We start from the raw sequence: 27,988 nt of genomic DNA, 5'->3' as shown, positions 1-27,988 counted from the left end.
TAGGCTTGGAAATATTTAATAGCAGACAAAATAGAATTCAATACGAAAGCAGCGTATGAGAGAAATGCAGTTTTCAAACAGTGAAAAGCATTGAGGAGTCCACCAAACCCCACAAATCTTTCTGCATGTTCACTGATGCTTCTAGATAGATCCAACAAGTACTTTGAGAAATGCAAAGAGAAAGAGTTCACATGAGCGGAGATGAAAAGAACAGCGTCCCAGGCCCTTGTGCAAGCAGCACTAAGCTGTTCCTCATGCATTAGCTAGGCTACTGAGAGTGGGCAACAACAGACGGTCACACACATGGACCAGGAGCACTTGGGGCCTGATAACAGAAAGAACATCTTTAAACATCCACGAGACAGTCACTAAGTACAAGACACTAAGCATCTACCAGAAAAGAATCTACTAAGCATCTACTGGAAAAGAATCACAATAAAATGGCGACAACTGCCCCGCCCAAAAGACAGACTGTTGATTTGGCAACAGCTATGAATAATTTGGCATTATGTATTGAATGTGCATACCTTTGACACAGGAATTATCTGTCTGATAATCTATCTTAAATAAATAATGTAAAAGGGAGGACGGGAATGACAATGTACAAGCATACTAGACAGGTGAATGCTTACACGGGAGGGAACAGAAGGAAGGTGACCCCGGTCACAGAGTGTTATGTGCTGGACAATGACACCTAGGGGACAAGGTAACAGAAAGTGCTTATGAGAAAAAGAAAGAGCAGCATACGTCAGGTCGGTTTGTGTAGCTGTAAAATAAGTCCACGTCTTCAGTGGACAAAATTATCTTTTATGGCCCGGCAGGAAGAAAGCAAATGTAGATTTGCTAACTTGCACCTCAGGCTCTGCAGTATCTGAAAATCCACGTTTGCTGGGCCCCAAGACCTCTGCACAACAGTGCCCTTCAGGTCACCTTACAGATGAGAGCCAGGTCCTGTGATGGTAGCTCTAAGACGTGGGAGCACAGTGCATACTGAAATGATTCTCAGACACGCAGAAAACTGCAATTTGTAATTCCTATGACTTTAGGACAAACTATTTATAAATGCTTTATGATTGGGCAGTTACTTACTTATTTGGGCATTTAAAGGGCAGATAGAAGCAAGGTTTTTCTGGGGGTGGGGGTGAGGATAATTCTTAAAGTAAAACATTTATGTGAATATTCTTTTTGAAAAACAGGTCCAAAAGAGCCAGCCGAGCTCGGCCCTGAGGCTCTATCAGGATTTGAGTCTACTCCATGCCAGAGAGCTGCTTCTCAGCAGGGGCTGGTTTTGTCTGCTGAGGGACAACAGTCACTCTGTTGTGTACACACGAGAGCTGGATGGCATAGATAAAGTCTTCCTTGTGGTTCTGAATTTTGGAGAATTATCAACTGTACTAAATCTACAGGAAATCATTTCAGATCTTCCTACAAAACTGAGAGTACGATTAAGTACCAACTCAGCTTCCAAAGGCAGTGATGTTGACACACATGCCGTCTCTCTAGAGAAGGGAGAGGGGCTCATCTTGGAGCACAGTATGAAGATGCTCCTCCATCACCAGGCAGCTTTCAGAGACAAATGTTTTGTTTCTAGTCGTGCATGCTACTCCAGTGTATTGGACATTCTGTATAGCTTGTGTTAGGAAGCTCCCTAAGGGATGGCCACCCTACATGCAATGTTTTGACATCACGTATGCACGGGGCCTCATGAATGGCATCAATTCTCAGATATTTCTGTAGTACAAATGTACTGTTTTAGGTAAGATTCTTAAATATTTGAAAGAACAATAAAGTGTTTAAAAGATTATGCCAGAATACTAAAGCATTTAAATATGAAGAATGCTATGCTTTTCTTTAAAGTGGAGTTGTAGACATTTTAGGTGACTCACAGCCACAGTGCCTAAAAATATTCACTAGCAAAGAGGAAGGATATTGAATTGTAAAATTCTATTAAAAGAAAATTCTGTTAAAAGACTGATTGGGAGACCTGGCCTTCTCCTGCCCAGTCCTTCTGGCTCCCTTCCTTATGTTCTACTGAGGAGCATGGCTGGAAATGACTCCCAGGCCAAGGGGCGTGTGCGGCTGGAATGAGCAAGGGATACATTAAGCACAATTACACAAAGAAACAACTTTTAAAAAATTATATAACTTAAAAAAAATCTCACTTTTGCTAAACCAACTGGAAATAAGCCTAATTATTATTTCCACGCATTCCCAGTCCCCAGCTGAATGCAGCATTTCAGAATTTTAAGTATTTCTTCAGAGCCTCGAAAGCATTAGTACTGTCAAGTCCAAGTTCCTCATACAGGAATTTCATCTGGGTTGTGATCTAAAAGAAAACGCATGTGAGGGTTAGACAGGACAAGCAGAACCACAGTGTTTCCAGTCTTTCTTTATCTGAGCTAAGCTAACCCTGAAGTCTTTAATCTAACAATGAGAGGCAGCGACTCCTTAGCATCAAGCAGCCCTTGAGAAGAGTGGCCCCTCCCCCTCCTTCACTCTCCTGGCCCGACATCAGGGAAGCAGCTCTCCCGGAAACCCTGCCATAACCACTGAAAACCTTGCACACAACACATCCATAGTTGAGGACTTTGCAGCCACAGGAGATGGGTAGCATACCTTTTTGTGAGAGTCCTCAATCACATGATTCCCTCCAGGCTGAATATCTAAAACAATGCTGGGGGGCTGATAGCCTGGAAGAGTTAACATAAAAGCAATCAGATCTTCAGAAGACTGAGTACTTTCCTCAAACATCAAAGGAACAAAGAACAAGGCCAGCACTGGAGTTACAGTTATAGGCCACCATGTGGGTACTGGGAACTGAACCTGGGTCTTCTGCAAGAGCAGCCAGTGCTCTTGAGCACTGCTATTTCTCCAGCCCCAGAAAAAGTCTGACTTAGTAAAAATAAATGGGCACTCACTCCTGAGTGACAGGATGTCTCACACTCACTCCTGAGTGACAGGATGTCTCAGTGACTCTTACACCAACGACTCTGCATGTAGATTTACAAGTTACATTCGACACTCCCTTCTCGCCTTGAGTCCCCCTGCGTGCTTTAACATTGTTCCTAAATGAGGCAAGGCAGTTCTAGCTGCACGGACTTTGGGTAGGACAGTTGGTCCTGCATTACGGTGTCTGTCCATGGAGCATGCTGTTGGCTGAGGGCAGTCCTGTTAGCCAGGGTCCCTGGTTGGGCAGCCTCCTACCTTCCCCAGCTCCCTTGGTGTGCTCTGCGACAGCTTCCTTGAGTTTCCCTGTGTAGTTTATGATTCCTTTCAGTGGCACTCGCTCATCGTTTTCATAAGCTGTGATGTGAATTGAAGGGTAATGCTGGAAGAGAACAGAAGTACAGCCATGTTACTCCATCTTTCCCCAAGTGCTAGGTTTCTCATCGGAAGCTCTCGACTGGGCCTCAGCAATATGGTACCAGGCTACCTGTTATCTGAGACAGCCCTTTTCTGTCCAGAGAGACATGACTTCATCTAATCTTGTTAAACTGGCTCAGGGATGAGAACACTCATCTCTCTGAGATGTTAAACTGAGGCGGACAGGGAGTACAAGCAGACATGACACGGTCAGGTATCCTAAGCAGAGGCAGCCTTAGAGCCCTCGACCTCTCGCCTCAACTCGGTGAGTGCCCTTCCAGCGGTCTCCATTGCTTCAGGACAGTGAGGCAGCTGAGGCCCCTACCTGAGGCTTGATGTTCTGGCAGGGACAGTAGCGTTTGATGTAGTTCCTGTGTTTCTCGTCAGAGGAAGGGTTCCCCCACTCTTCCAACTCTTCCAGTGTCAGAGGGAGTGTGGTGTCCATCATGGAGTTGAGGACATCCAAGAAAGGTGCCTAGTCAGAGGAAGAGAACGCCAGATCTGTGCACTGACTCAATGGTGGGTAAAGTGAACGGCACAACAGCTTCCTGCATAAACACACAGCTTCTTGCATAAACACACATCCAGGTATGAATGAAGACAGCTCAGCTGGTAATTCACAGATGTCCTAAGAGCATTCAAACTCCTCACAGACATTTATATAACAAAGAATTTATCTGTAATTTCACAATTTTTGCCTTTTCTTCTATTTTTACGTATACAAAATTAACAACTGTGCTCTGCATTCATTATGATGGCTACTATATTAAAAACAACCCCACAATAATCAGAAACTTTCCAGTTGGTGATGATGGTGAGAAGCTGCTCTGCTTTCACGCTGTTGGCCAGAGTGCGAATCGGTGTCACTGTGGCAGAAGGTGTGGGAGCACCTTAAAAAAGGAAGTGCTTTGGTTTGACTCCTACGTGAACAATTTGTGTTGAATATTTAGGCTGCCCCTAATTCTTCACTGTAAGGAGCAACTGAATTAAATATCCTTACACATGCACTTGTGGTTATTTCTAAAATTTGTTAGCTGCATTTTATATTGTAAGTGATTCTGTTATTATCTTTGTGGGAAGGTTTATTTCTTTTATAAAGAATATTTTAAAAAAAGATTTCTAGATCAAGTTATTTAATATTTATTTAACTTACTACTTCTTGCTCCACACACACACACACACACACACACACACACACACACACACACACCCTGAACCGCCCAGTCATTTTCCAGAGTATCTAGGTAGGAGATAGGGGAAGATGGATTTGAAGCCAGAAGCTGTACAGTTTTGGAGAGCAGGGAAAGACTGTAGGACATTTCTAGAACTGAGAGCTCATCAAAGGACGGGACCAAAAAGACCACCAAGAATGGAGTCTCTACAGCAGACGTGGTGGCACATACTTAAATCCTGGGGGCTGAGGCTAGAGGCTGTGAATGTGTAAGTCAACAGACTTACTTGCTACACAACAAAAAATAAAACAAACAAAATAACAGTGTCTAAAATTAGAGACTTATTCCCTACATCCAGAATTAGCTGTGGTTGGGCTGTCTACTTGGACAACGGCAGTGCAGAGATTTCAGAACACTCCACCAGACTTCTGGAATCCTGGCACATATATGCATTTTGAAATGTCTGACGAACAGAAAAGGGTCACGAGAACAGCTGTTAGTCTCTCAGTGGCAATTCTGCAGAATCCATAAAGGTTATCAGGGAAGGATAGAGTGGGACAGGGATAATCCCACAAGCTCTCCTCCCAGAGCCGCCACTGTTTAAATGTCCACCATCTTCCCCTCTGAGCAGGGGCACAGGGTGGTACTTACCTCCAGGGTCACAGCTCTCAGGAGCGCCGGCTTAGAATTACACAGGGCCCCTGCAAGCACGCCTCCAGCACTGAAGGCACTCAGCGTTGTTAGGCTCGGCTGAGAAAAGCCCTGGCTATGAAGCGTCTTAATGCAAGCCACTAAGTCAGCAAGGCCATTGAGCTTTTTAGTTAGACGGCCATCGGCATGCCACTGGAGGCCCAGCTCACCACCACCCCTGTAGTGAAGAAAACAAAAAGGACACAGTGGACATCGGCAAACTATGTCACAGGCTTGTGTGTCACAGGCTTGTGTGCGGCACTCAGCTCAGAGAAAACAGCAAGAAGGAATCCCCACAGAGACTGTGACTGGCCTGCAAAGCCTAAACCAGTACCATGTAGCCCATCATGGGAAAACAAACCAAAACAACCCAAAAAGCTGGAACTGTCAAGATAACCAAACACTGATTCAACAAATATGCTTGACTGCCTACTGATGACTTACTACAGACTTCTCGAGAGCAGACCTTAAATTCACAAGTGCACACTGGCATGAGCAAAGCAAACCACAGTCTCCAGGCGCCGTGGCTGCTGCTGTAAACTTTACCTGAGCAGAGGAAAGAGGCTAGGGCGCATGAGTCAGGAGTACCAGTGCATGGGGGAATGACCTGTCACTGAGTTGTGAAGGAAGTGGTTTCTGAAGGGAGGGAAACTAAGACCCAGACAAAACACAGCACTCGTGGGACAGAGGCAGGGCATGCTATCTGAAGGCATGCACCGGGGGATCCCAAAGAGAGAAGCCAGTTCACAAGAATGTTACTAAGAAATATAGCTTTGTTCTGGAGATTGGGAGGTGGAGAAGGTTTTAAGCAGAAATGAAATGATAATGGTATCTTATGATAATGACAATGGTAAGAATCCCGAATTCTGGAGACTCACGTGGGAGTACTAATGGAACTAATCAAGGGCAGGCAGACCCTGCCTACACCCTCTCAAGTCCTGAAACCACTCGGGGTCAAGAAGCTCAGTGTCTGCTCCTTTTTATCTGTCTGCCTGTCTGTCATCTATCTATCTATCTATCTATCTATCTATCTATCTATCTACCTACCTACCTATCTTTCTTTTTTGCTTGTTGGTTCTGGTTTTTTAAGATAAAGTCTCACTATATAGCCTTCAACAGAGGTCCACCTGTCTCTGCTTCCTGGGTGCTGGAATCAAAGGTGTCCACTCCTACCTGCTCCCCTAGCATACTGTTCACCCTCATGCCCGGTCCTCTAGCACACTGTTCACCCCCACGTCCAGGCCCCTAGCACACTGTTATTCCAGCAATCACTACAATGTTCTAGCACTCATGTGCCAGGAGAAACATGGTGACTTACCTAACATGGCAATATGCTAAGATCCATCCATCGTCCACCAAGACCCGCCTTTCAGGCCTGAAATTCATCTTCAGATCCATTCCGTATGCTCCATATACATGCACCAAGAGAGGCTTCCTCTGCAAGTCCTCAGAATCTGTTTTGTGAAAAACTGTCATGGGCACTAACTTTCCATCCTGGAAATGAAGAACCATTAGCAAGTAAGGAAATATCTTTGCTGTTTGTTTCTTTGCAGTGCTTGGGATCGGGGTATATGCTAGGCAACGCTCTATTGCTGAGCCAATTTCCTACACGAGAAGAAGTTTTAATGGCTTACCTCCAGTTTTAACTACCATGCAGTGTACTCCTGAGTATATTACTTCCTGAGACTGGACACTAGCTGCTTTGTGAGGTTGTGGCATCTCACACATAGCTGTGTACTTGCTGGTCTATAATGAGCCAGAAAAGGGGTGTGGGACTGTCTCGCACATTAGCACAGCTTCTCATGGGAGGGAAGTAACTTTGAAAAGCACTCTTCATTGCCCAGGACTAATTTACTCCTTTTGGGTCAAGCCAAAATGCCTATAGGTGGAATATTTTAGTATAACATTCTTTCTATGCCTAGGGATAGATACTATCTTATTTTTGAATATTTACACATATGATTAAAAAGTCCTCCCAGTCTCACTTCTGACCTCAGAGATGTCCGATGCTTACCATTACTACTGAGTTCTTGCCAGTTATCTGCATCCTTCAAAGGCCTAACTGTATCCACGTGAGTTAAATTATTTATGTGTTGGGGTGTTTTGTCTGCATGTGTGTTGAAATCACATCACATGTGTAGTGCACATGGACACCAGAAGATGCCATACTTCCTGAGGCTTGAGTTTCACATGACTGTGAACCAATATGTGGGTACTAGGAAGAGAATATGGATTTTCTAGCTGAAATAAACCCTTTCTTTTCTAACTTGTTTATGGCTATGCTGTGTTTTCTTACAGCAATAGAACTAAGGCAGATGGGTTACCTGAACTAGTGCTCCCTCGGAGAATGCTGCCTGGGTAGCCAGGGCCCCCTTACCACCTGTCCAGTGTGCTCGGTCCTCTTTCCTCTATAGCTGTCAACGCTCTGGCAGTGACTTCTTGGGCCCCTGGCACTGTAGCTGCCCCAGTGGAGCCTCGTGAGGGCTGGCACTGTGACGCTCTAGGCTGCTCTGATCAGCTATGTTCTGTACTTTCAGAATGGCCTCCATAACTGTACCAACTGTGCCTCTTTACTTGTATTAATTCAACTTTAAAAGTCAAACAAGCAAGTGAGATGAGGGGCTTAGCACTCTAGTCAGACATTTTAAAAACCATGCTAAAAGTAAAAGAAAAAAAAAATCTATGTATTCCTAAAATCACCTGGACCTTTTATAGTGTAAGGGATTTTCAAAACCAGTGCTGACGTGACCCTGAAGCTGACATCTGGCACAATGCACCTTCAGGACTGGGAGCTTACAACACCTACCTTGCTTTTGGCTTCTATGCGTAAAACACGGCTGGTCTTTGTAATCGGATCTTCGTGACCAGTTTCCTCAAACAGTTTGCCTTCTGCAAATTTATATGTGTAATATTTTGGGGGTCTTATCGGAGAACAAAGCTGAAAGGGGCAGTTCTTTGGGTCAGAATTTGTATCCATTATGAATCCACAGGCCCAAGGAGGGAGCTGAAGGACAAAAGCCATTTTCACTGATCACTATTAAAGTTTCTGAGTCTGAGCCAGACAAAATGACGTGTTTGTCTGCTTTACCTTCTTATTACATGATACGTCATTTAAGAAATACTTTATTGTGACAAAACAGATTACAGGTAAACAAATAAAACCCTATATAAATTACCAACAAGATTGTAGGAAAAACTGGTTTTATCATGATTCTAGGTTACAGGAAATTCCTTTTTATATCAAGTTTACTTGGAGATACATACTTGTGATGAAAGGACCAAACAACTGTGACTAAGAGCAAGTGAAGCAGCGATCCAGTGCCAGCAGCAGCCCTCGGCCCTGCCCTTACTGAAGTAGGACCCTCACGTGGATGTTCTGAATGATTTTCCCACTGGTCCTTAGCCTGCTGCCTGGCCAGCGGTGATGAGAGTCATTATTCCAGGGCCACAAACAGGCTCGGCAGCACTAAAGCAGTTACAATTTGTTTCTAACTTTAGCTTTGAGGCTAACCATTATGCAGAACAAAACCTTTCCAGGCACAATGACTCGGAGAGACTCATAGCTATTATGCTCAAGATTCTTAACTTTAAGAAGAAAGGAAAGGAATCAAAATGTATTCTCTTAGAGCAGCAGGGTCCAGCGTCAAGGCTTCCTCTAACATCCCACTTACAGCTTTTAAAGTAGCCTGGTAAGCAGGTCGACAGAGTGCTCGGAAGCACTGAAGTAAGAATGAGAAGAAAATTGCCTTTCCTTCTGAGTAATTGTAGAAAGAGCAAATTCCTTAGAAAATCAGAGGTCTTGGCCCAGCAACATCACTGGCGGGCACTACTGAAGCAGGCAGGGCTGTGGGCATCGAGAGGCCAGACTTTCACCTACAGCAACCACAGCCAGAGAGCACTGTGGTCACACACATTGCCCCCAGTTAAGCTGGGGTCTATTTTCAGGAAAGCGAACAAGGACACACATTTGTGGCAGATCCTATGTGAATGAAAGAATCCTACTTGGGAGCCTGGTAACTGTCAGAGTAGGAACAGGATGCCTTGGCCCACAGTTGTGCTAAGTTTCTTCTGCCTTTCAGTAAAACTTGACTATGACCATGGAATACATTGTTTTAGCTTTAGGATAACTGGTACCAACAAATCAAAGTCTGGGTTTTTCCAAAGTCAAGGGACCAAGGTCAAAGCTGTAATGCTAACAAGAACTGTTCCAAGGCTCTGGACTCTGAAGCATTTGTCCAGTTGATACACAAGTATTAGCTGTCTCAAGGGCATCTTAAGCCATTTCCTACTGAGCTGCAATGCACTGAGAGAAATCTGGCCTAGAAACAGACTCCTGCAAATAAAGCCAGCGACAGCATAGAGTAAACCATTTGTTGGGCTTGGAGGTGGAGGTGATGTATGGCTTGGTGGCTGAGTTTAGTATGTTCAAGGGTAAGAGAACTGGCAAAGACAGGAGTTGCAGATATAAGCTGACTATTGTCCTTCTGGGATGTGGCCCTGGCAAGCAGCAGTCAGGCTGGGTACCAGCTACCACATAGGTCTTGGTTATTGTTGCTCTTCAGACTGAAGAGATAGATACTTGCCCACAGAGCTATGTAGAAGGACAGACATAATGACCCCTAACACTGTTTCTCAACTCCGTCTGTAAATCCACTGGTTTAAGCAAGACTGCATTAAAAACAATGTCTGTCAAAAACTGGTAGGTTAAAATCCACTTAAATTCATTTTAAGAAAAGTACACAGCATTCAAATTTTGATGCTCTATCAGGCTAAGCTGTGCTTTTGTCGAGTACTACTATCTTGAGACTAGACGTACCTTTAGAGAGCGCACTGAGTCATCAGCCAGACCAATCACATTAACATAGAGGAGATTGCTGTGTTTCAGGAACAGAACACAGTGGTCCTTAAACATGTCCAAGTCTACAACCTTGGTATTTCTCTTCATTGTGAAAAATAGATCCCAATTCATAATAGCAGGGGTGTCAGCTGCTGTCCGCATCAGCTGTGTGAAGAAGGTTAGGAAGATGTAGGTGACAGAAGACAAGGCTGCAGAGCTCAAAGTGAGGTCACTGAGGAGACCACAGCAGCTGTTGCTATTCTATGATGAGCTGTATCAGGGACAAAGTGTGAATGTCACTGTTTTAGCCCAGGTTAGCATGTTGGGTGGTGAGACAGTGTGGTGCCATGCTTAGCTGACAGTCAACCAGGGGACAATGGATGTACTGGTAAGCCTGCCTGACACTAATTCAGATGCCACCTCACAATCAGGATTTTGGGTGTGATCTTCTAAGCTCAACCAAGTTTGGTTTTTACAACATGAACAGTATAGAATGTTTCATTCACTGAAACTTTATGTATAGATATAGTAGGAAGAAATGTTAGCTCTAAGGGGAGGGAAGTAATGGGAGGGAGGTGGGGTTGACAACGTACCAGAAGGCAGAGCCATCCCACACTTTAACCCCCAATCCCGTTCTCTCATTCTCTCAAAGAACAAGGAAGGTTGGTGAGGGAAAGTGGACACTTTCAGGAGCCCATCCCAAATGGGAACAAGCAGGGTGGAGAACTACCTTGAATTCTGTAGGTTCTCCAACATTAGTCAGGATGTATAACTCATCATCTCGGTGCTCAACATAGTACAGCATGCCGTGGATTCTCTTCTGAATAAGTACCGGTGGGTCCCAAGGGCTCAGGCCATCTATCAACCACACCTCAGAAGTCGTCTTGTTCATAATATTCAGAGTGAGGAAACGACTGTCTTTTGTAAGATAGAGAAAAACAAAAAAGCTACAAAGGAAAAAAAAAAAGCATTAAGTTCTTGCTGTCCTGGCTGAGGACCTGGGATTTGAGTAGGAAACACCACGTTCCTATTCTGGAATATTATTTGATATGTAAGAGGCAAGGCTGAAATGACTTGCATGGATTTCTATTATATATATTTCCATAAATATATTTAAATAAGGGGTACATTTAAAAGTAGGAAAGGGTTGCAGCTCAGCTATAAACCCTGAAGACATTTGGAACCAATGGCATGGTTTGGAATGGATGCCTCCACCATCCAATCTTTGAGCACCTCAGGTGGAATGTTATAAATACTAAAAACTGAACAAGAAAGGTTTTGGAGGGGCTAGATCGAAGACTCAGCAGTTAAGAACACTGCTGCTCTTCCAGAGGACCTGGGTTCAATTCTCAGCACCCACATGGCAGCTCACAGCTGCCTCTAGCTCTAGTTCTAGCAGAGCCAATGTTCTCTTCTGGCCTCTGTGGGTACTGGGCATGCATGTGCTACACAGATGCATTTGCAGGCAAAATGCCCATATAATTCAGAAAAAAAGAAATTGTTTATTCAAGCTCAAGTTTACAAGCATCTATGAAGTAATTCTAAAACTCCTTGCAGGCCGGGTAGGAGTTACTCCTGGCTTATTCTCTCTCTCTCTCTCCCTTTCCTCCCTCCTCCTCCTTAGCTTTCTTTTGGTTTTCAGAGATAGAGTTTCTCTATGTAGCCTGAGTGTCCCAGAATTGGACCTATGGACTAGGCTGGCTTTGAACTCACAGAGATCCGCTTGCCTCTGCTTCCCAAGTGCTGGGATTAAATAACAGTGCACTCAGCTCTAATTCTCTTTCTTGTTGGAAGAGTTAGGCCCCAGCATCTGAGAAGCAGAGGTGAAGGGCAGAGTTAGGCTCCAGCATCTGAGGAGCAGAGTGAGGAGCTAAGAAGTTGCTATGTGCTTGCTTTTCGAGTCCTGTAAATTGATCCTGTTAACCTGTGTTCTCTGGGTTTTGGATCCCAAGAGTCTTCAGAGACCAGTCATTGTCGTTGCTTTTTAAAATTTACACCTGTTCTTAGTGAATAGCATTTCTGCTAGGGAGGAAAAGCGTGTAATGGTAGTGGGGTGTGTGTGGAGAGTTGGGGAGGGGTTGACTACTCAGTAACTTAAAAATCAGATGTTTTTAAAAATTTAGCATAGATCTTTCCTTTTAGAATCTGCATAGTAGTTTTCATGAGACTGTATGGATTTTACGGCTCTAGAAATAGAAATATTTGAAAACAAAGAGTCAATATTTAAAATACTCTTTAAGAATATATTAGCAAGCACTTTCCCAACCATCAATTTTAGAGACATTCTACCATTAAAATGAAAACTTGTTTTTAAATAACCAACAATTGAAGTACAGAAAACAAAGATGGCAGAATACTTGGCTGACAAGGACTCTTTGTGGCCATATGTATAACTTTTTCATGATTAAGCATCCCAAATTGATAAAATTTGGTAAACTCTGTAGATTAGTTCTAGAAGGTAGAATGATAAGTAACAATTTTTCCATTCTCAACAGTTCAGGTGGACAAGATCAGGATGTTGGATAAGGGGAGAGACTGGGGGGCAGAGAGGGTGGCACACTGGCACCTGGGGTCTTTCTCTGTGTAGAATCGTTCATTGCGCTTGTTGTCACCAAATGTGGCTCGATACACATCATGGCAGCGAAGGTTCCTCTGGAAGGTGTAGAATAAGACATCTTCATCTTCTTCATCCTTCACCCATTCTGAAAGGAAGGAATGAAAGGATTTTAGAACCAGCGACCTGTGTAGTTTAAAATGGTGTAGGACTCAACTGTGAGCGCCAAGAGAGGACCCGTGTAAGCGACTTCTGCACATCCACACCTGCACAAGCTTGCCGGACTAAAGCCTGAGGTTACATACAACTCGGAGAATACACATAAAGCCACGAGACTGCTCCAAGGTTCCCATTGCTTAGTCTTCGCCTACTCAAGCACCAAATAAGACCCCATGGTAAGGAGAAGGATGGGTAAAGTCACATTTGCTTTTGGGAGACTTAACTCTGAAGACAACTCTTTTGGCTGCTTAACTCTGAAGAAACCCTGATCACTTTCTCTCCTCCTGTGTTCAATGTCGGCTTCTGGGGGACTAAGACAGCTTAAACTCCCAAAAGCACTTTAACAGCGTCCTTCTCTTCAGCACTTGGCTGACCATCACTCTAAGTCAGTACTATATAATACGAACTCTGCTCTTAGAGGTTTGATGCACAAATGTTATCTGCTAGACTTCACTGTGCAGGGCCTGGGGAGAAATATGGGTACCTGTCTCTGAGTCCCTAGCACCTACATAAAAAGCTGTGCATGGCTGTGCACGGCTGCAATCCCAGAAGTTGGGGCTCATAGACAATCGCAAGGGCTTGCTGGCTAGTCAGTCACCTTAACCAAAATGGGGAGCTTCTGGCTCAGCGACAGATTCTGTTTAAGGACTAAGGCATGGAATAATAAAGGAAGACAGCCAATTCCCTAGTCTGGCCTTCACAGGAGCAAGCATGGGTACACTTGTACAGTCACATGTATGTAACACAGACAGAGATAAACACACACACATACACACGGGGGGGGGGAATGATTCATACATTTCATACATACAAAAGAATGTATTAGGTAGCTTATAATTACATTTATCAACTTAATACAAAAGGATCTAACTAAGCAATTCAGAAAATAATGGCAATGTAATACAGGTTATGATGATGAATGACAAGATTTAAAGCTAGATCAATACTAAAAATGTCAGTTTCTATTGATGAATGGCCATTTTCCAGTTTCTAGGAGTGATTTTGAGACAAGTACTATATTAGATCTCCATGATAAAAATAAATATAAAAATAAAATAATGATAAAAAATAATCCAAATTCAAGGTTGAATAAAATATCAAGAAGCAACAACTGTAAAACTTCAGTCTGCAAAATAAACTAGCCAAGAATTACTATATAACAGAATATACATGTAGGATTTAGATTAGAAGTGGCTTAAAAACATGAGCACTACTTTACTTAAATGTGTTTTATTATCAGTGTGTGTATGAAGTGTGTGTGAATGCAGTGAATGTCTGTGTCCTAGTGTGACTGTGGAGGTGAGAGGTCAACTTTCAGGAATTGGCTGTCTCCTTTCACCAGGAGTTCTGGGATTGATGTCAGGACATCAGACTTGTGTGGAAAGTGCTTTTACCCACAAAGCCCCCTGATAGCTCATGACATATTTATTTTTTATTTTTAATTATGAATATGATGTGTTTCCATGTGGCTCTCTGTTGGATCCTTCAGGAGTTAACAGTGATGGGTGGTTCTAGGTTGCCCAACATGGCCACTGAAAACTACCCATGTGTTCTCTACAAGTGTAACAGACATGCTCTCAGCCTCTGAGCAGACTCTTCAGTCCCCACAAACCCAATGATACAGTAACCCACTCAGATAGATGATCAAAGGAGGGAGTATTTTGGAATGAGAACTCCATAGGAGGATGTGGAGTCCAGACAGAAGCAGACCAGGCCCTGACCCCCATCTTCTTCCCTACCGTACATGAGTGGCTCCCTGTGGCTGCCTTCCCACAGAGTTCTTGGTGGCTTACCAAAGCTGGACACGTTTGGGAAAGATGCTTCCATCGCAGGCTGGTCGCTGAGCCTCACAACTATGCAGGTGGATGCCTCAGAATCCTCAGTCCTTATCTTGGCAGCCACGTATTTCTCATCAGGAGCAACTCTGATACAATCGATGAAGGGCTGGTCCAACTTAAGTTCTTCCAGGTTGAATAAAACTTCATAATTATCACTGTCAGCTGCATAAAGGGAGGTGGGGAAGAGAGAATGCCACAACATATACTTATACTTTTTTTTTTTTTTTTTGGTTTTTCGAGACAGGGTTTCCCTGTGTAGCCCTGGCTGTCCTGGAACTCACTCTGTAGACCAGCTGGCCTTGAACTCAGAAATCCTCCTGCCTCTGCCTCCCAAGTGCTGGGATTAAAGGCGTGCGCCACCACTGCCCGGCATTGTACTTGATTTTAAACTATACTTAACGTTTAAATTGACAATCTCTGAAGCCATAGACTGATGTTCTTCTACAATCATTATTAAAACTATTTTATTCATTATTATTCTACATATTAACCTATGAGCTACTGTCATAGTCTAGGACAGTGGTTCTCAATGTTCCCAATGCTGCAACCCTTTAACACAGTTCCTCATGTTGTGGTGACCCTTTAACCATAAAATAATTTTGCTACTGTTATGAATCATAATGTAAATACTTTAGGAGTTAGAGGTTTGCCAAGGGGTGGCCACCCACAAGTTCAGAACCCCTGGTCTAGTATTTACAGAACTCACAAAGAGAATACAACTGACACATGTAACATGTGTGAAGTGCCTAGCACAGCACTGAGACACAAAACATACTCAGACATGCTGGACCCCATCTCCACTCTCCTTGCTAAAGCTCCTGAAGGCAGGTTATGTCAACCTTATGTCAACCCAGACACTAAAATCCACTCAGTTATAAAATTTAGAAATCATCTTTAATAAACTCTATTCTAATAGCTTTGAGCAACTACTATCAAGCTTCCTGTTAAACAATTGAAACCCGAAAAGCCAGGTCATCAGTAAAGAACAAGTGAAGTTTACCTTCTTCATCTTTGGAACGAACCAAGCAGCAACCTTCTTGATAATACACAAAACTGCCATGTTTAATCTGACAATAAGGAGAAAACAGGACTTACTTGATGATAATTTAATTGTTTAATGGTTTGACTACTTCTGATGAAGAGAGAACCCCTACCCTAGAGTCTACTGAGATACGTGAATGACGATGAAATGAACCATTTTTACAGCACAGGTAGCAAGAAACAGCTTTCCTAAGTTCAGAATTGTTGGCGATTTCGAATACATAAATGCAAGGGCATAACAAAATCTATGCTGTTCATCTAATATCTGCATAGTGAGACTCAGTTAACAATGTCAGGTAGCATCATTAAGATGATCTAAACTGATACAGAAAAGAAAACTGGCTAACCTGAAAAAGCCAATCAACATTCTGGCATCCTGTCTTTTAAAATCACTGTCGTCATTAACTTGTGCAGTACCAACTCAATTTTATACAAAGTATACTGTGGTGTGACAGTGTTTGAGAGTAAGAAAATAAATATTAACTATACGTACATACGTATATAAACACACACACACATATATGAACGGAGTTCTTGTCTAACACATATTAAATGCAGCTGCTAACTTGGTTTCAGGTGGCGTAAGACACATTATACTACGGCATATTTTTTAATCTGGATTTGTCACTGCTATTTGTATTTTACTATGTATGTGACTTTCATTAATAATCTGTGGGCTGTTTCCCAGTTTTACTAAAAAAATTTTCAATCTTTTTGTTCAATTTATTTCAATTGAGTATGACTGGTAATTATAAAATGATTAACTGTGTACTTAAACTTTACTAAAGTGAATTTCCTTTTATTAAAATATAGACATAACATGTAAACACTTTGAAATAACAAAGAAATGAACAGTCTTATATGAGCCTCTCCGTGGAATGACTATACATTTACACTCGAGCTACTGTTCTCCAGCATTCACCTGTTCACTACCCAGAATTCACCTATTACACTCGGTGCTTTATCGTAAGGATTAATTTTAAGGATCATATTCTCTTTATTGTTTACAGTTGAAGATGCTCAGAAGGCTTGAAAGGCTAAGCGGGACCCAATTTTGTTGGGGTGCTCTGCCTATGAAGTACAAGGCACCTCACTCATCTGACATGACCACACAGCCAGCCCTCCCAGAAGACGTAGTGCAGCTTACCTCTGCATTGACAATTTCGTATTCTTCCTGTGGCTGTGTTTCTAGTCTTGCTCTCACTTTTTCAAACGCATCCATGTTTTCAGAAATGGACTTTTCACTTTCTGGCTTAACAGGCAGAAGATCCTAGAAACATTTTTGGTGGTATGATCAAAATCTTTCAAACCCAAGGGAAAGTATTCACTTTTTAGGATTATTCTACTTTTTATGCAGGTGTTACACCGTTAGGTATTTATAAAATGTGTTTTACAAATCTTGTTCTTTCTTAAGCTCATCAAAAGAAAGCAGACACTTGATGTGTTCTAGTAACTTTGCGAGTCCTTAAGATACTTCTAGAAGTACCAAGAAGCCCGAGCAGTGTTCAGAAATACCATATACAGTTAAGGAGGAAAGAGAACCCTTTCAACTTTTACATATTTAGTCAAAATGAGCTGCAGGGGGAAAAAGCCTGTTGAGCTTTGTAAGTACTGAAATAGATCCTATAAGGAGGGAAATGTCAGACAGGAAGGTATTTCTTAACTAATAGATGTAGGTTATTAATTCAGAGAACAATTTATGACATCTTTTATGTTGGTGGGACACATAACTCCACAAATATTAATATAACTGTTTATTAGATCAGAAAGTAGAAGAACTGCTCAGATGACAAAGTCTCTCATTTTTTTTGACACAGGGTTTCTTTGTGTAGCCCTAGCTTTCCTCAAACGCAAGATATCTGCCTGCCTCTGCCTGCTGAGTGCTGGGATTAAAGGCATGCACCACTGCCGCCCAGTTCCTCCCTTTCTGTTTAAGGGTTAGTTTATTACAAAAAAAGAAGGAAAAACAATGGAACTTAATGGTAAGTAAAGATGGAGAAGGAGCCACATCAGCATCTACCCACACTTTATTCAGAGCAAAAAGCTAGGTGGTTGGGTACCTCCTGCGGAACATTCAACATTTGTTAAGGCTGAGCTGAAAACTACCAAAGTATAAAAACATTCAATAAGTCAACGCTCCACTGCTTTGCCTTGCTTAAACAAAAGAATTTTAGTCAAGATGTCCGACTCTTTAGCTCTTTGCTGGCGATGACAAATGCAGAGAGACGATGCCAAAGCAGACCTAGAAGTTGATTTATGTTTGCTGCTGAAGACCGCTTGCTTGCTCAGGGCACTTAACAATGTTGAGAATGTAAGCTACATATGTAGATTAGATTGGAAGAAGTTTACAACCTAAAAGTAAGTACAATAAAACAAAAGTCATCAAAACAGACTAAATGGGAAAGAATTATTTTCACAAAGCTATTCTTTAAACAACTTGAGGACGCTTTAATGACTTGGATTAGACTTAGTCATCATAGCTGCTATGGTAGTGTTAATGTTCACTATCTACTTTCTTTTAAAAATTATTATACATTTATTTATTTCATGTTGGGGGAGGCTCCTTCACTATGTGTAACTAACCCTCAGTGGCAAGTCCTGGCAGCAAGCATGTGTCCCCAGTGAGCCTCCTCAGCAGCCTCTCCTCTTCACCTTCAATTGCAGCTGTCATTTTTGAATTATTTGCAGTAAAAATAATGAAAGCTTGACACATTTATTTTCATTCATGTTCTTACATTTTTATAATGTATATGGCTGATACTTGGAGTAAGGCAATTCATAACTCTCTAATATTGCCTGGAATAGTAAGTAATAAAACTGAATATACAGCTAGAAGTCTGTCTTGAAGCTCTGTCTCTTAGCAAATGAGAAGCCTTGAAACTGAGCTTCTCTGAATCCCGTGGATACTGCCGGCCTTCCTGGAAAGTTTCTCTTTCTTCCCTTTTTTTTTTTTTTTTGTGACTCTCATGCTGTGCTTACATTTGCTGTGTATTAGAAGGTGATCTTAAACATCTGACCCTCCACCTCTAGAGGGCTGGGGTAACAGATGAGTTGAGTGTTGTCACTCCTAGTTTGTGGTCTGGGAGTCTGAGCCAGGGCCTTGTGCACACTAGGCAAGCACTCTATCAAATGAGCTACACTCCCATTCTCTGGCCTGCTCAACTCTTAAGAAGGTTTCACATACACTATCACTCTTTCAGGAGCAGAAAGAAGTACCTTTTGCCGATTTCCAAAGGGCCCACATAAATCCACTTTAACTATGAAAGGTATTAACAATCAAATGCACAACTTTATTGTGGCAAAATGTTACACAATAAGAACAAAAAATTATGCAGTAGGAAAACACAAAATGAAGATGAGATCATTAATAAATGGCTAATTCCAGATCTTGGCTAAGGTAGGCTTGGCACATTCTGTACCACAAAGGAAGTGTTCTTAGGATAACACAGGCATGCCAACAGTACACAAGGGACAGTGTAAAGGGGTGTCCACTACCCATGTGTGGGATAATTTGAGCATGAAAAAAATTAATAACAACTACTTAGTTACAATACACTGAAAAAAGCAAAATCCACATATAAGCAAATGGACAACAAACACTTGTATCACATAAAATTAAAATTGAAAGAGAACCTTAAAGAAACTTTACAGAATAAAACTGGCTAATAAATGTGGAAAGAACGATAGACTCATCATTTTAAGTGCTCTGGTGAAACAGTTAGGGCTGAAATGGACAGAGTGAAACCCACTGTGGTAGGAATACTGCACAACGTCTGTTCGCACAGCACCCGAGTTCCTATATTCAGAAAGAAGATGTCCAGGTGCTAAAAGGGACAACCAGCAGTTAATGCTTTAGCTAAAACAATCAAACTGACTCTGCATCTCCATTAGAGGCAACAGAACAGCCCAAGACGAGAGGAAACTGCATGTCTCAATGAAACTGCTTAACAACGGAAACGGAGAGAAGCAAGAACATAAACCAGCTATTCCGTTATCCCCGAAAGCCTACTAAAAGACAATGTGTGGTATAGCTGATCAAGGAAACGAAGACAAAGGTTATTACATATGAAAGGCATGGTAACAGTGAGGTATAATAGAGATGAAAACATTTCCACTTTAATATATCTTATTAATCATCTAAGGATTTCATGCATGCATATAACTGTTATTTTGTTCATATTTGCCATCAGGTCCACCTCTACCTCTCCACTCTCTCCCCAGCTCATGCCCACCTCCTATCTTATAGCCCTCTTCACTCCCCCCACCGCTCATGCCCACCTCCTATCTTATAGCCCTCTCCACTCCTTCCCCAGCTCATGCCCACCCCCTATCTTACAGCCCTCTCCACTCCCTCCCCAGCTCATGCCCAACCCCATTTGATAGCCTGCTGAGTGCACATCTAATGGGCTACATGCTTAATGACAATGGGTTTTCCCTCCCCAGAAGCTGTCTAGCTCCTCAGTTAGAGGAGGGAGCCTGAGTCCCTTGCCTCTCCATTCTAGAACATTGACTGGTGCAGGTACCACAGCCACTGTGAGATCATCAGTGCCACAGTCCCCAAACTGACTACGACATAAAAGAGCCACATAAGGAAGTAACTATGAAAAAGGTAGTAAACTATTCAAAATAAATGGATAAGAAATTGTCTCCTTCCAGTGCGTTCAAAGGTAGTTTTCTTGAACTAGATATGGTGGCACAGGCCTACGATCCCAGCACACAGAATGAGACAGGAGGATTTTGAGTTTGACCTAAGTCTGGGTTATATTAAGAAATCTTATTTCAGCTATTACTGCCTCTACATCTCCCTCACTGCCCCCTATATTAAAAGGAAATTAAAAAATCTCATAATTGACTATTTAAGAGAACAAGAAACAAGGTAAAATTATTCAATTGGCTTTACTAGAGTAATATAACCTGACACTAAACTCAGTGACAATGCACATTGAAGTTTCCTCCTTCTGTTTGAACTATCTGCATGAGCTGTCACTTGTTTCGGCTCTTCCATCTTAAGTATATGCCCACATGCTCCACTGCCCCCGAGCCCAACCCCGACCATCTCGCCTCACTTCGGACGTGCTTGCTTTCTGCCATTCCCTGATCCTCTACTTTTTCTTTCTTTCTTTCTTTCTTTCTTTCTTTCTTTCTTTCTTTCTTTTTTTTGTTTTCTATTGTACTGGTCGCTTCTAACTCATTATCCCTTTTGTTTCAGAAAGGAAATTTCATTTAGCCCAGGCTGGCCTTGGATGTCCCTTTATGCTATGTAGTGGAGGAAGACTCTAACAGCCACCCTGCCTCTTCCTCTCTGGTGCTGAGATCCCAGAAGTTGTCACCATGCCCGGTTGTTGTGCTGGTTGAACCCAGGGCTTCTTGCATGCTAAGCAAATACTCTACCAACAGGGCTACATGTCTAGCCCTCACTAGATTATTCTTATCTTTCTTTATAATGTCATTTCTATTGAAAAACAAATTAGCCTCCATGAAGGCAGAGACATTTGTCTTAGTCACGAATTGATCTAATTGGCCAGAAACGCACAGAAATCTAAGCAGGAAGAAGACAGACTTTTTTGAAGGAAAAAGTATATACTTTTGGAAAATACTAGTGAGAAATCATGAGAATATTATTAGACAAAAGAAAAAGAACATTAATTTCCCCCAAAAGTGGAAAAAAAAATCAATCTTGGGCTTACAATTAGAAGTTTTACTTGGCAATGAAAAGCTCCTTGGTTCAATCTCAACCACCCTCGAACAGCATCAACACAAAACCAACCTTAAAGAAAATGGGATCAATCTATTATTTTTAAAATTTGTATAACAAAACCACTAATAGTAAGAATTCCAACAGGTATATGACCAAGTAGGATTCTTCATAAGAATGACTGGATGATCCATCATTTGAAAAGTCTACCCGTGTCATCCAACACTAATACAAAGATAAACACTTCTCTTTTTTCCTTCCTTCTTCCATCCGTCCATCCATCCGTCCACCCATCCGTCTGTCTGTCCATCCATCCATCCATCCATCCGTCCGTCCATCCATCCATTGTGTGTATGTGTGGGAAGGTCAGAGAGCAACTTGCAAGAGTCAGTTTTCTCCTTCCCTCATGTGAGTTCTAGGGATGGAACCCAGGTCTTGAACTCAGCGCTGGCGAATGAGTGCCCCTATCTGCCAAGCCACATCACTTACTCCAAAAGGTAAATCTTCAGGTCCTCTGAATAAACAGAAAATCATTTACAAATCTGAAAATGTGCTGAAACCTTAAATTTGGAAACAAAGAGACTCCCTTGACTACTTTCCTTGGTAGTTGTCTCACATGAGACATATTAATTCATATTAAATGAATCAAATACTAAATGTATAATCAACATATCTGAAATATATATATATGAAAATCAGAATATAAAATAGTTATCATTTGTGAAATACTATTAAGCTTTAAAATTCTAATTATATGGGCTGGAGAGTTAGCTCAAAGATTAAGAACATTTCCTACTCCTGTAGAAGATATCTTACAATAGTCTGTAACCCCAGTTCCAGGGGATCTGACACCCTCTTCTGGCCTCCATGGACACCAGGCATAGACATGGTGCAGACATACATGTAGGCAAACATTCATGTGTATGAAAATAAGTAAATCTAGAAAAGTAGGCCCACTTGAGGCATAAAGTTGGTCCAGATATGTTTTAGAATTTTGTGACTTTGAGCGAGCTAGTATGGTACCAATCTTAATTTTTAGGGAATAGTCTGTAATCAAATCCACTGAGATTTCAGAGGAAATGCTAATCATGCGGACTAAAGAATGGTCCTACATCTTATCATGTGGTCGAAAGAAGAGTCCTAACAGCTTTGTGTCAGTTTAGTTTTCTTTCAAAAGTCCTTTGCAAGGACTTCGGGACTTAGTGTCCAGACAGGTAATGGATAATCTCAGCCAACAAAGGAATGGATGGTGAACTGAAGGAGGTTAAAAAGAAAGTAAACCATGGAAAAGACCCAGCAAAGTGAAGGTATGCCTGTGCCGTAGTTTCACTCTCAACTCTCGACAAACTGCCAGACTACAGTTTTCCCTAGCCTGAGATTTCCTTTACTGTTTATCTTTTCTCCTCCCTTCTGATGATTTGAACCTGCTAGTAATTACCACTAGTGTTCTTAGAAATCACAAGTCACAATGTCAGGGAGAAGTTCTCTGTTACCCTGTACAGGCTGGTCAAAGCTGGGGGTGTGGCTCAGTGAAAATACAGTATTTGTTAACCAACTGGTCTCACCAAGATACACTCAGGCATGCGCACTCATGCATACATACACACACACCACATGTACACATCTTGACTGCCCACCACTGTTAGCACCTGTTAATCCAAAGACATAGGTGAAATAGGTAATTGACACATTCAATGGCAAGTTTTAAGTTCTTCCTCCTCTTCCTCCTCCTCCTCCTCTTTGTGACAGGATTTCTCTACCCTTTGAGCATAACTGGCAAACGTGAGTGCAATGGAAGAAATCCTATGATTGATTGTTAACATGCTACCGTAATTTCAGATACTGACTAAAAAGAACGTTACAACCAAACAAATCAGGGTTAGGTCACCAACACGTAATCACCAAGAACCTCCACTTTCTAAATATAGATATAGGGTCAGTGGCAGGCAGGCTTCACATTTTAGTTAACAAAGAAACACTGAAAACAAAACATCCCACAAAAACAAACTTCTGGCTGGGTGTGAGGCCTATAATCCTAGTTCCTTGAGAGGCTGAGGCAAGAGGACTGCATGAACAATAGTTTTGCTCAACACAGAAAAATCTTGCCTCAAAAATAAAAAAGAAACTAGATTCTTAATGGCACTAGCCATTCAGGTTCAACAGAAATGGCCGAAGGTCTAGGAATCTGCATTTCTACAAAGCTCCCAGGATTACTGGCACATGTCTAGCCTGCAGAGGTTGGTACAGAGATATCTCAAAGTTACATGATAATTTGTTGCCAAGGTAACAAGGCACAGTGAGGTTTGAGTTTGTGGATTTGGTTTGCTTGTTTGAGTGAAGAAAATTAATATCTCTGACTAGTCTACAGCCATACTAGTTTTGGCTAGTTCTTTTCCATTATTTCTATTACATATGATGTCTTTTCTTGTTCTTCTGTTAATTTATTTAAGTAGTTGGTCTTTAAATAGACCTACTGAAGGCCTTCTATTTTACTACAACCTGTAAGAGCAGACAAATTTGGAACTCAGAGGAACCTGCCAAAACAAAAAAAGAAAGATGCATTATGCATTTTTGTCCTCAGAGTATTTTCATAGCTACAGGATTATCTTTTACGAAGCTTCCCCAGGTCTCAGAGCAGAAATAAGTAAACACCCCACCATTTTGATCATTTTATTTGTCACAGAAGGAACGGTTGACACACAAAGCGCAGGGAAGCAGAACTGCTTTGTCAGGGGAAGAGCTTCCTAAAAGAACTTTTTTTTTTTTTTTCTTGGTTTTTCGAGACAGGGTTTCTCTATGTAGTCCTGGCTGTCCTGGTGCTCACTCTGTAGACCAGGCTGGCCTCGAACTCAGAAATCCGCCTGCCTCTGCCTCCCAAGTGCTGGGATTAAAGGCGTGCACCACCACTGCCCGGCATAAGAGCTTCTATTTGTAGAGCTGCTGTCAGGTCAGTTTCTAGGAATCTATGACAAAATTAACAGCCTCAGAGACAAATGGTTTCAGAGAACCTCTTGGCTTAGGGTGTGAGCCAATCTCCCAGCTGCTACTCTGATGGTAACTCCTCTTACTATTTATAATCTGAGACAAAATGACATGTTCTACTCATGATGCAAGATAAATCAACTCAAAGGCTTAGCCCGGTAGGGAAAGCTTTAAACTTTACGAGTATACAGTATGGTAAGTCTACATTAAAAGACAAAAAACAAAACAGAAGAGGAATCTTTAAAGTTTCTAGATGTGTACAGTTAAGAATCACAGAGCCAAGCTAATTTTCCAAAGGAAATCAATTTAAAATATTGAAATGTTGGAAGTCCAGGAAGGGAGAGGACCAACATGAAAAGCTAAAGGCAAGAGACATACATATGTACCAAATATTTAGCTAAGAACAAGCACTGAGTAAAAACTAAAAACAAAACAGAAGTAGGTCAAATAAGATTAATTTAGAATACACTTGTGTGTTCGCTAACAGGTGGATCAACAGAATGTAGATTATATAAAGAGTGTTATCTCTATAGAGAGGAATGACGTTATGATACATGCTATGACACTGAGGAATCCAAAGAACATTAGCAAAGGAAAACAAACCAAATATAGAAAAGGTAAGTATTGTGTGCTTCTGCTCACCAAAGATACCAGAATACGTAGGTAAGCTCATAGATACAGGAAGCAGATTAGATGCCTCAGGGCTGAGGGAAACACAGTGTTGGGGGTGTCTTGGGGAAGGCCCTATGACAGAGTTTTGAGATAGTCATTATAGTTGAATTACAATACTATGACTGTAACTAATGCCTCTGAGTACCAGACTGAAAGTGGCTAAAATGATAACTTTAAGAATATATAATTTGCCACAATTAGAGGAAACCAAAATAGATTACAAGACTAAAATGATAAAAGAATGCTAAGATACTGTAAACTCCAGCACCCCGAGTGCAGTGTACGGAGCCACAGGAAGAGAGTTAAAAAGGAGAGGATATCTGTCAAAGCAGCAACAGGGTACACAGCTTCATTTCCAGTTAAGTCTGGTGACCATTCGACATGACAGATTAAGTAGGACACTTCTGAGAGGAGAGAGGACTATTAATAGTCACACTGGGACAACAGGTGCACAGTGGGCCTGTCTCAGGCTAACTGGAACACGTGGTTACTCTCTACAAGCACAACCTGTTTCTTGGGGCTCAGTTCAAGCCCAGTTTGGGGCCCAGCAGAACAACAGTAATTATTTTCTTTTGGAATGCAAGTTGTCCAAAATGCACAATAGCTTTTCACTCCATTGTATCAAGACAGTACACAACTGCATGGTATTTGTTGACATTTACTAATCTGGGATTCATATAAGAATCAGCATATTACCAGGTTTATTAAGAGGCATAATTTGATATTTTCATAATTTTAGAAAACTATACTTTAAAAACACATTTACAGGTGCATTAAATTTTGAGATCAAATCAGTTTTCAATGAATCTGCATTTTTATATACATTATAGCTGTATAGGTTCACATACATTCTTTTGTACTCATATTGACTACAGATATTTGAGCCTAAAAAAAATCTTAAAATCAAATTAGAATTACTGAGAAAATTAGTAATAAATACCTTACCCATTATTTATGAACTAAAATTAGTATTAATGGCCTACAAATAGATTAACTTGAATAGTCCATACCTTACATGAGAAGTTCCGACTTGGGATGAATCTTGCTAATTCTGATATCTTGGGTTTATTCTGCAGACACTTGGCTAGGTGACACTTTTTCAATCTTATTCTATTGTAACAAGGATCAGCGACGTTACAGTAATTCTGTTTCTGCATGCACTTCCCCAGATGAGGAATACTATACTTCAAAGCTCGGAGAAATACTTTAGTCATCTGCTGCATGGTGGCAAAGTCCCTGGTTTTTGCTCCCTTAGGGGCTGCCAGCATGTGAATGATTTCATACGTATAATTATACAGTAATGGAATCTTAGACCATTTGAGGTTGTCACATCTTATTCCTCCCCTCTGGTGTCATGAACCCGTTAGGTTACAAATAGTGGTAGACATCTGATAACTTAGGTTAAATACATTTAAAAGCTTGTATGAGTTCATTCAGATCATACTTCTTGGCAGGCGTGACTTAAACACGTCATCTGTAAAGTCAGTTTTCCTAGGGTCAAGCTAAGCAGCCGTGACTCTGGAGAACGTATGGACAAACTAAAACAAAAAACAGAAAACAAACAAAATAAAAATTTGCAAATGAGTAAATGGAGTTAATGGGAATCTCGGGTCCTCAGAGGGGGTTCAAAAGCAAAGTGGGTTTTATCTTACATAATTCTGGCATATCATTGGTATATTAGACAAATTGGAAAAAACCTGAATCACTTCAGAAAAGGGGGATTCATATTTGTTGAGTGAAGCTAGGCGCCAGGTCCTTTTGACCTAGCCGTTTAATTTAAGCTTTATATGTACTTGACGAGTAAGCCAGAGTGCTGTTCATTGTCCAGGTGACCCATCTGTGGCTCTGGAGAGCTCAAGACATTTCCCCAACTCTTCAGACAGCCAAACGCCCGACTGAGTTGGCTCCTCCTTCTACATGAGCGATTGGACTTAACCATAAAAAGCTAATTAATTAAAAACAACTGTGCGATGCACAAATAAATTGTCAAGTCATTTTTGGTTTCTGCTGGAAGGTAAGGTCATTTTAACTTCCATAGCTAGAGACCCAGGTTTAGGTCGTGGGCCTTGCACGTTAACAGTGTCTGGATTCAATTTCTTCACTTGTGAAACAAAAATTAACCATAGCACTTACACTCTGGGGTTGTTGTTTTGTAACAAAACCAGATTAATTTATGTTAAGAATTCAGTCTAAGTACCTGGCACATAGTAACCACTCAACAAAAGGTCATTAATATTATTAGCATAGGAATAATTTAGCTATGTTAAGCACTGTTGAGCATAATTAGAGATATCTTCTCTAACATGTTCTTTGGTAGCACAGAAACACTGCGTCAGTTTTGCCATAGATCTGACCAGCTATGACGCCCCCCCCCCTTAATCTTTTATGTCGCAGCAAAATAATGGGCCAGTGGAGCAGCAGCCTAGGAGAAAAATGATCTTAAATCGCTTAATCTGTCCCCATAGCTTCAATCCATTCATCCATCATCTGCATGGAGAAGACAGAGTGCAAGGATAGGGATACGGGTGGGGTAGGCAAATGAGTGTTCCCAGGAGCACCTATTTCGTTCCCCGATGCAACTGTGCAACCCAGAGACGCCGTATTCTCAGGACGTGAGGGAATGGTACGGTTAGCACGCACAGGAGAGACAGGGATCAAAAAGGGAACAGGGAAGTGAGGAATGGTGGTGGGAAGAGGAGTTAGGAAAGGGGGCCCTCCAGCAACCCTTCCATACGTACGCAAATTGAAAGACAGCTGGACGAACGAAGGTAGAGAAGACAAAAAAAAAAAAAAACGAAAAACCGAAGCTCTCAAGAAGGAGCTGCAGTCACCTCAGCCTTGTCCACCCGAAGCCTGCCTTCAACAGCCAGCAAGAAAGACAACCTATCTCGCGCCGCCCAGAGCTAGTTTGCAGCACGCTAGTCT

General features: G+C 41.7%; 2 protein-coding genes across 4 annotated transcripts in view; one reads left to right on the top strand and one right to left on the bottom strand.

Moving 5' to 3' along the window:
- Slc3a1 (solute carrier family 3 member 1) overlaps nucleotides 1–1,804 on the top strand; it is a 32,275-nt gene extending 30,471 nt beyond the window's left edge. Inside the window, exon 10 of the mRNA XM_028765104.1 lies at nucleotides 1,197–1,804. Within this exon, the coding sequence (XP_028620937.1) occupies nucleotides 1,197–1,640 (444 nt within the window). The 3' untranslated portion in view covers nucleotides 1,641–1,804. The remainder of the gene's footprint in view (nucleotides 1–1,196) is intronic.
- Nucleotides 1–27,918, bottom strand: Prepl (prolyl endopeptidase like). Of its 3 annotated transcripts, none has more exons than XM_028765102.1 (15): nucleotides 27,895–27,918; nucleotides 26,074–26,601; nucleotides 16,862–16,984; nucleotides 15,674–15,740; nucleotides 14,629–14,835; nucleotides 12,629–12,764; nucleotides 10,793–11,009; nucleotides 10,042–10,227; nucleotides 8,032–8,229; nucleotides 6,544–6,719; nucleotides 5,187–5,403; nucleotides 3,689–3,838; nucleotides 3,205–3,328; nucleotides 2,617–2,690; nucleotides 1–2,326 (listed from the first exon to the last, which is right to left on the bottom strand). In XM_028765102.1, exons 2-15 carry the CDS (start codon nucleotides 26,329–26,331, stop codon nucleotides 2,237–2,239), a joined length of 2,223 nt encoding a protein of 740 aa, XP_028620935.1. In that variant the 5' UTR covers nucleotides 26,332–26,601; nucleotides 27,895–27,918; the 3' UTR covers nucleotides 1–2,236. The 3 variants fall into 3 exon arrangements, with proteins under 3 accessions (XP_028620935.1, XP_028620934.1, XP_028620936.1); XM_028765101.1 differs by having other exon boundaries at nucleotides 27,802–27,895; XM_028765103.1 differs by lacking the exons at nucleotides 26,074–26,601; nucleotides 27,895–27,918 and adding an exon at nucleotides 21,402–21,564.
- Between the last annotated feature and the right edge of the window lie 70 nt (nucleotides 27,919–27,988).

The sequence above is a fragment of the Grammomys surdaster genome, unplaced genomic scaffold (assembly GCF_004785775.1).
Source record: "Grammomys surdaster isolate TR1022 unplaced genomic scaffold, NIH_TR_1.0 149, whole genome shotgun sequence".
Taxonomy (NCBI): domain Eukaryota; kingdom Metazoa; phylum Chordata; class Mammalia; order Rodentia; family Muridae; genus Grammomys; species Grammomys surdaster.
The sequence above is the reverse complement of the archived record's forward strand: the minus strand, read 5'-3'. Positions and strand labels throughout refer to the sequence as shown.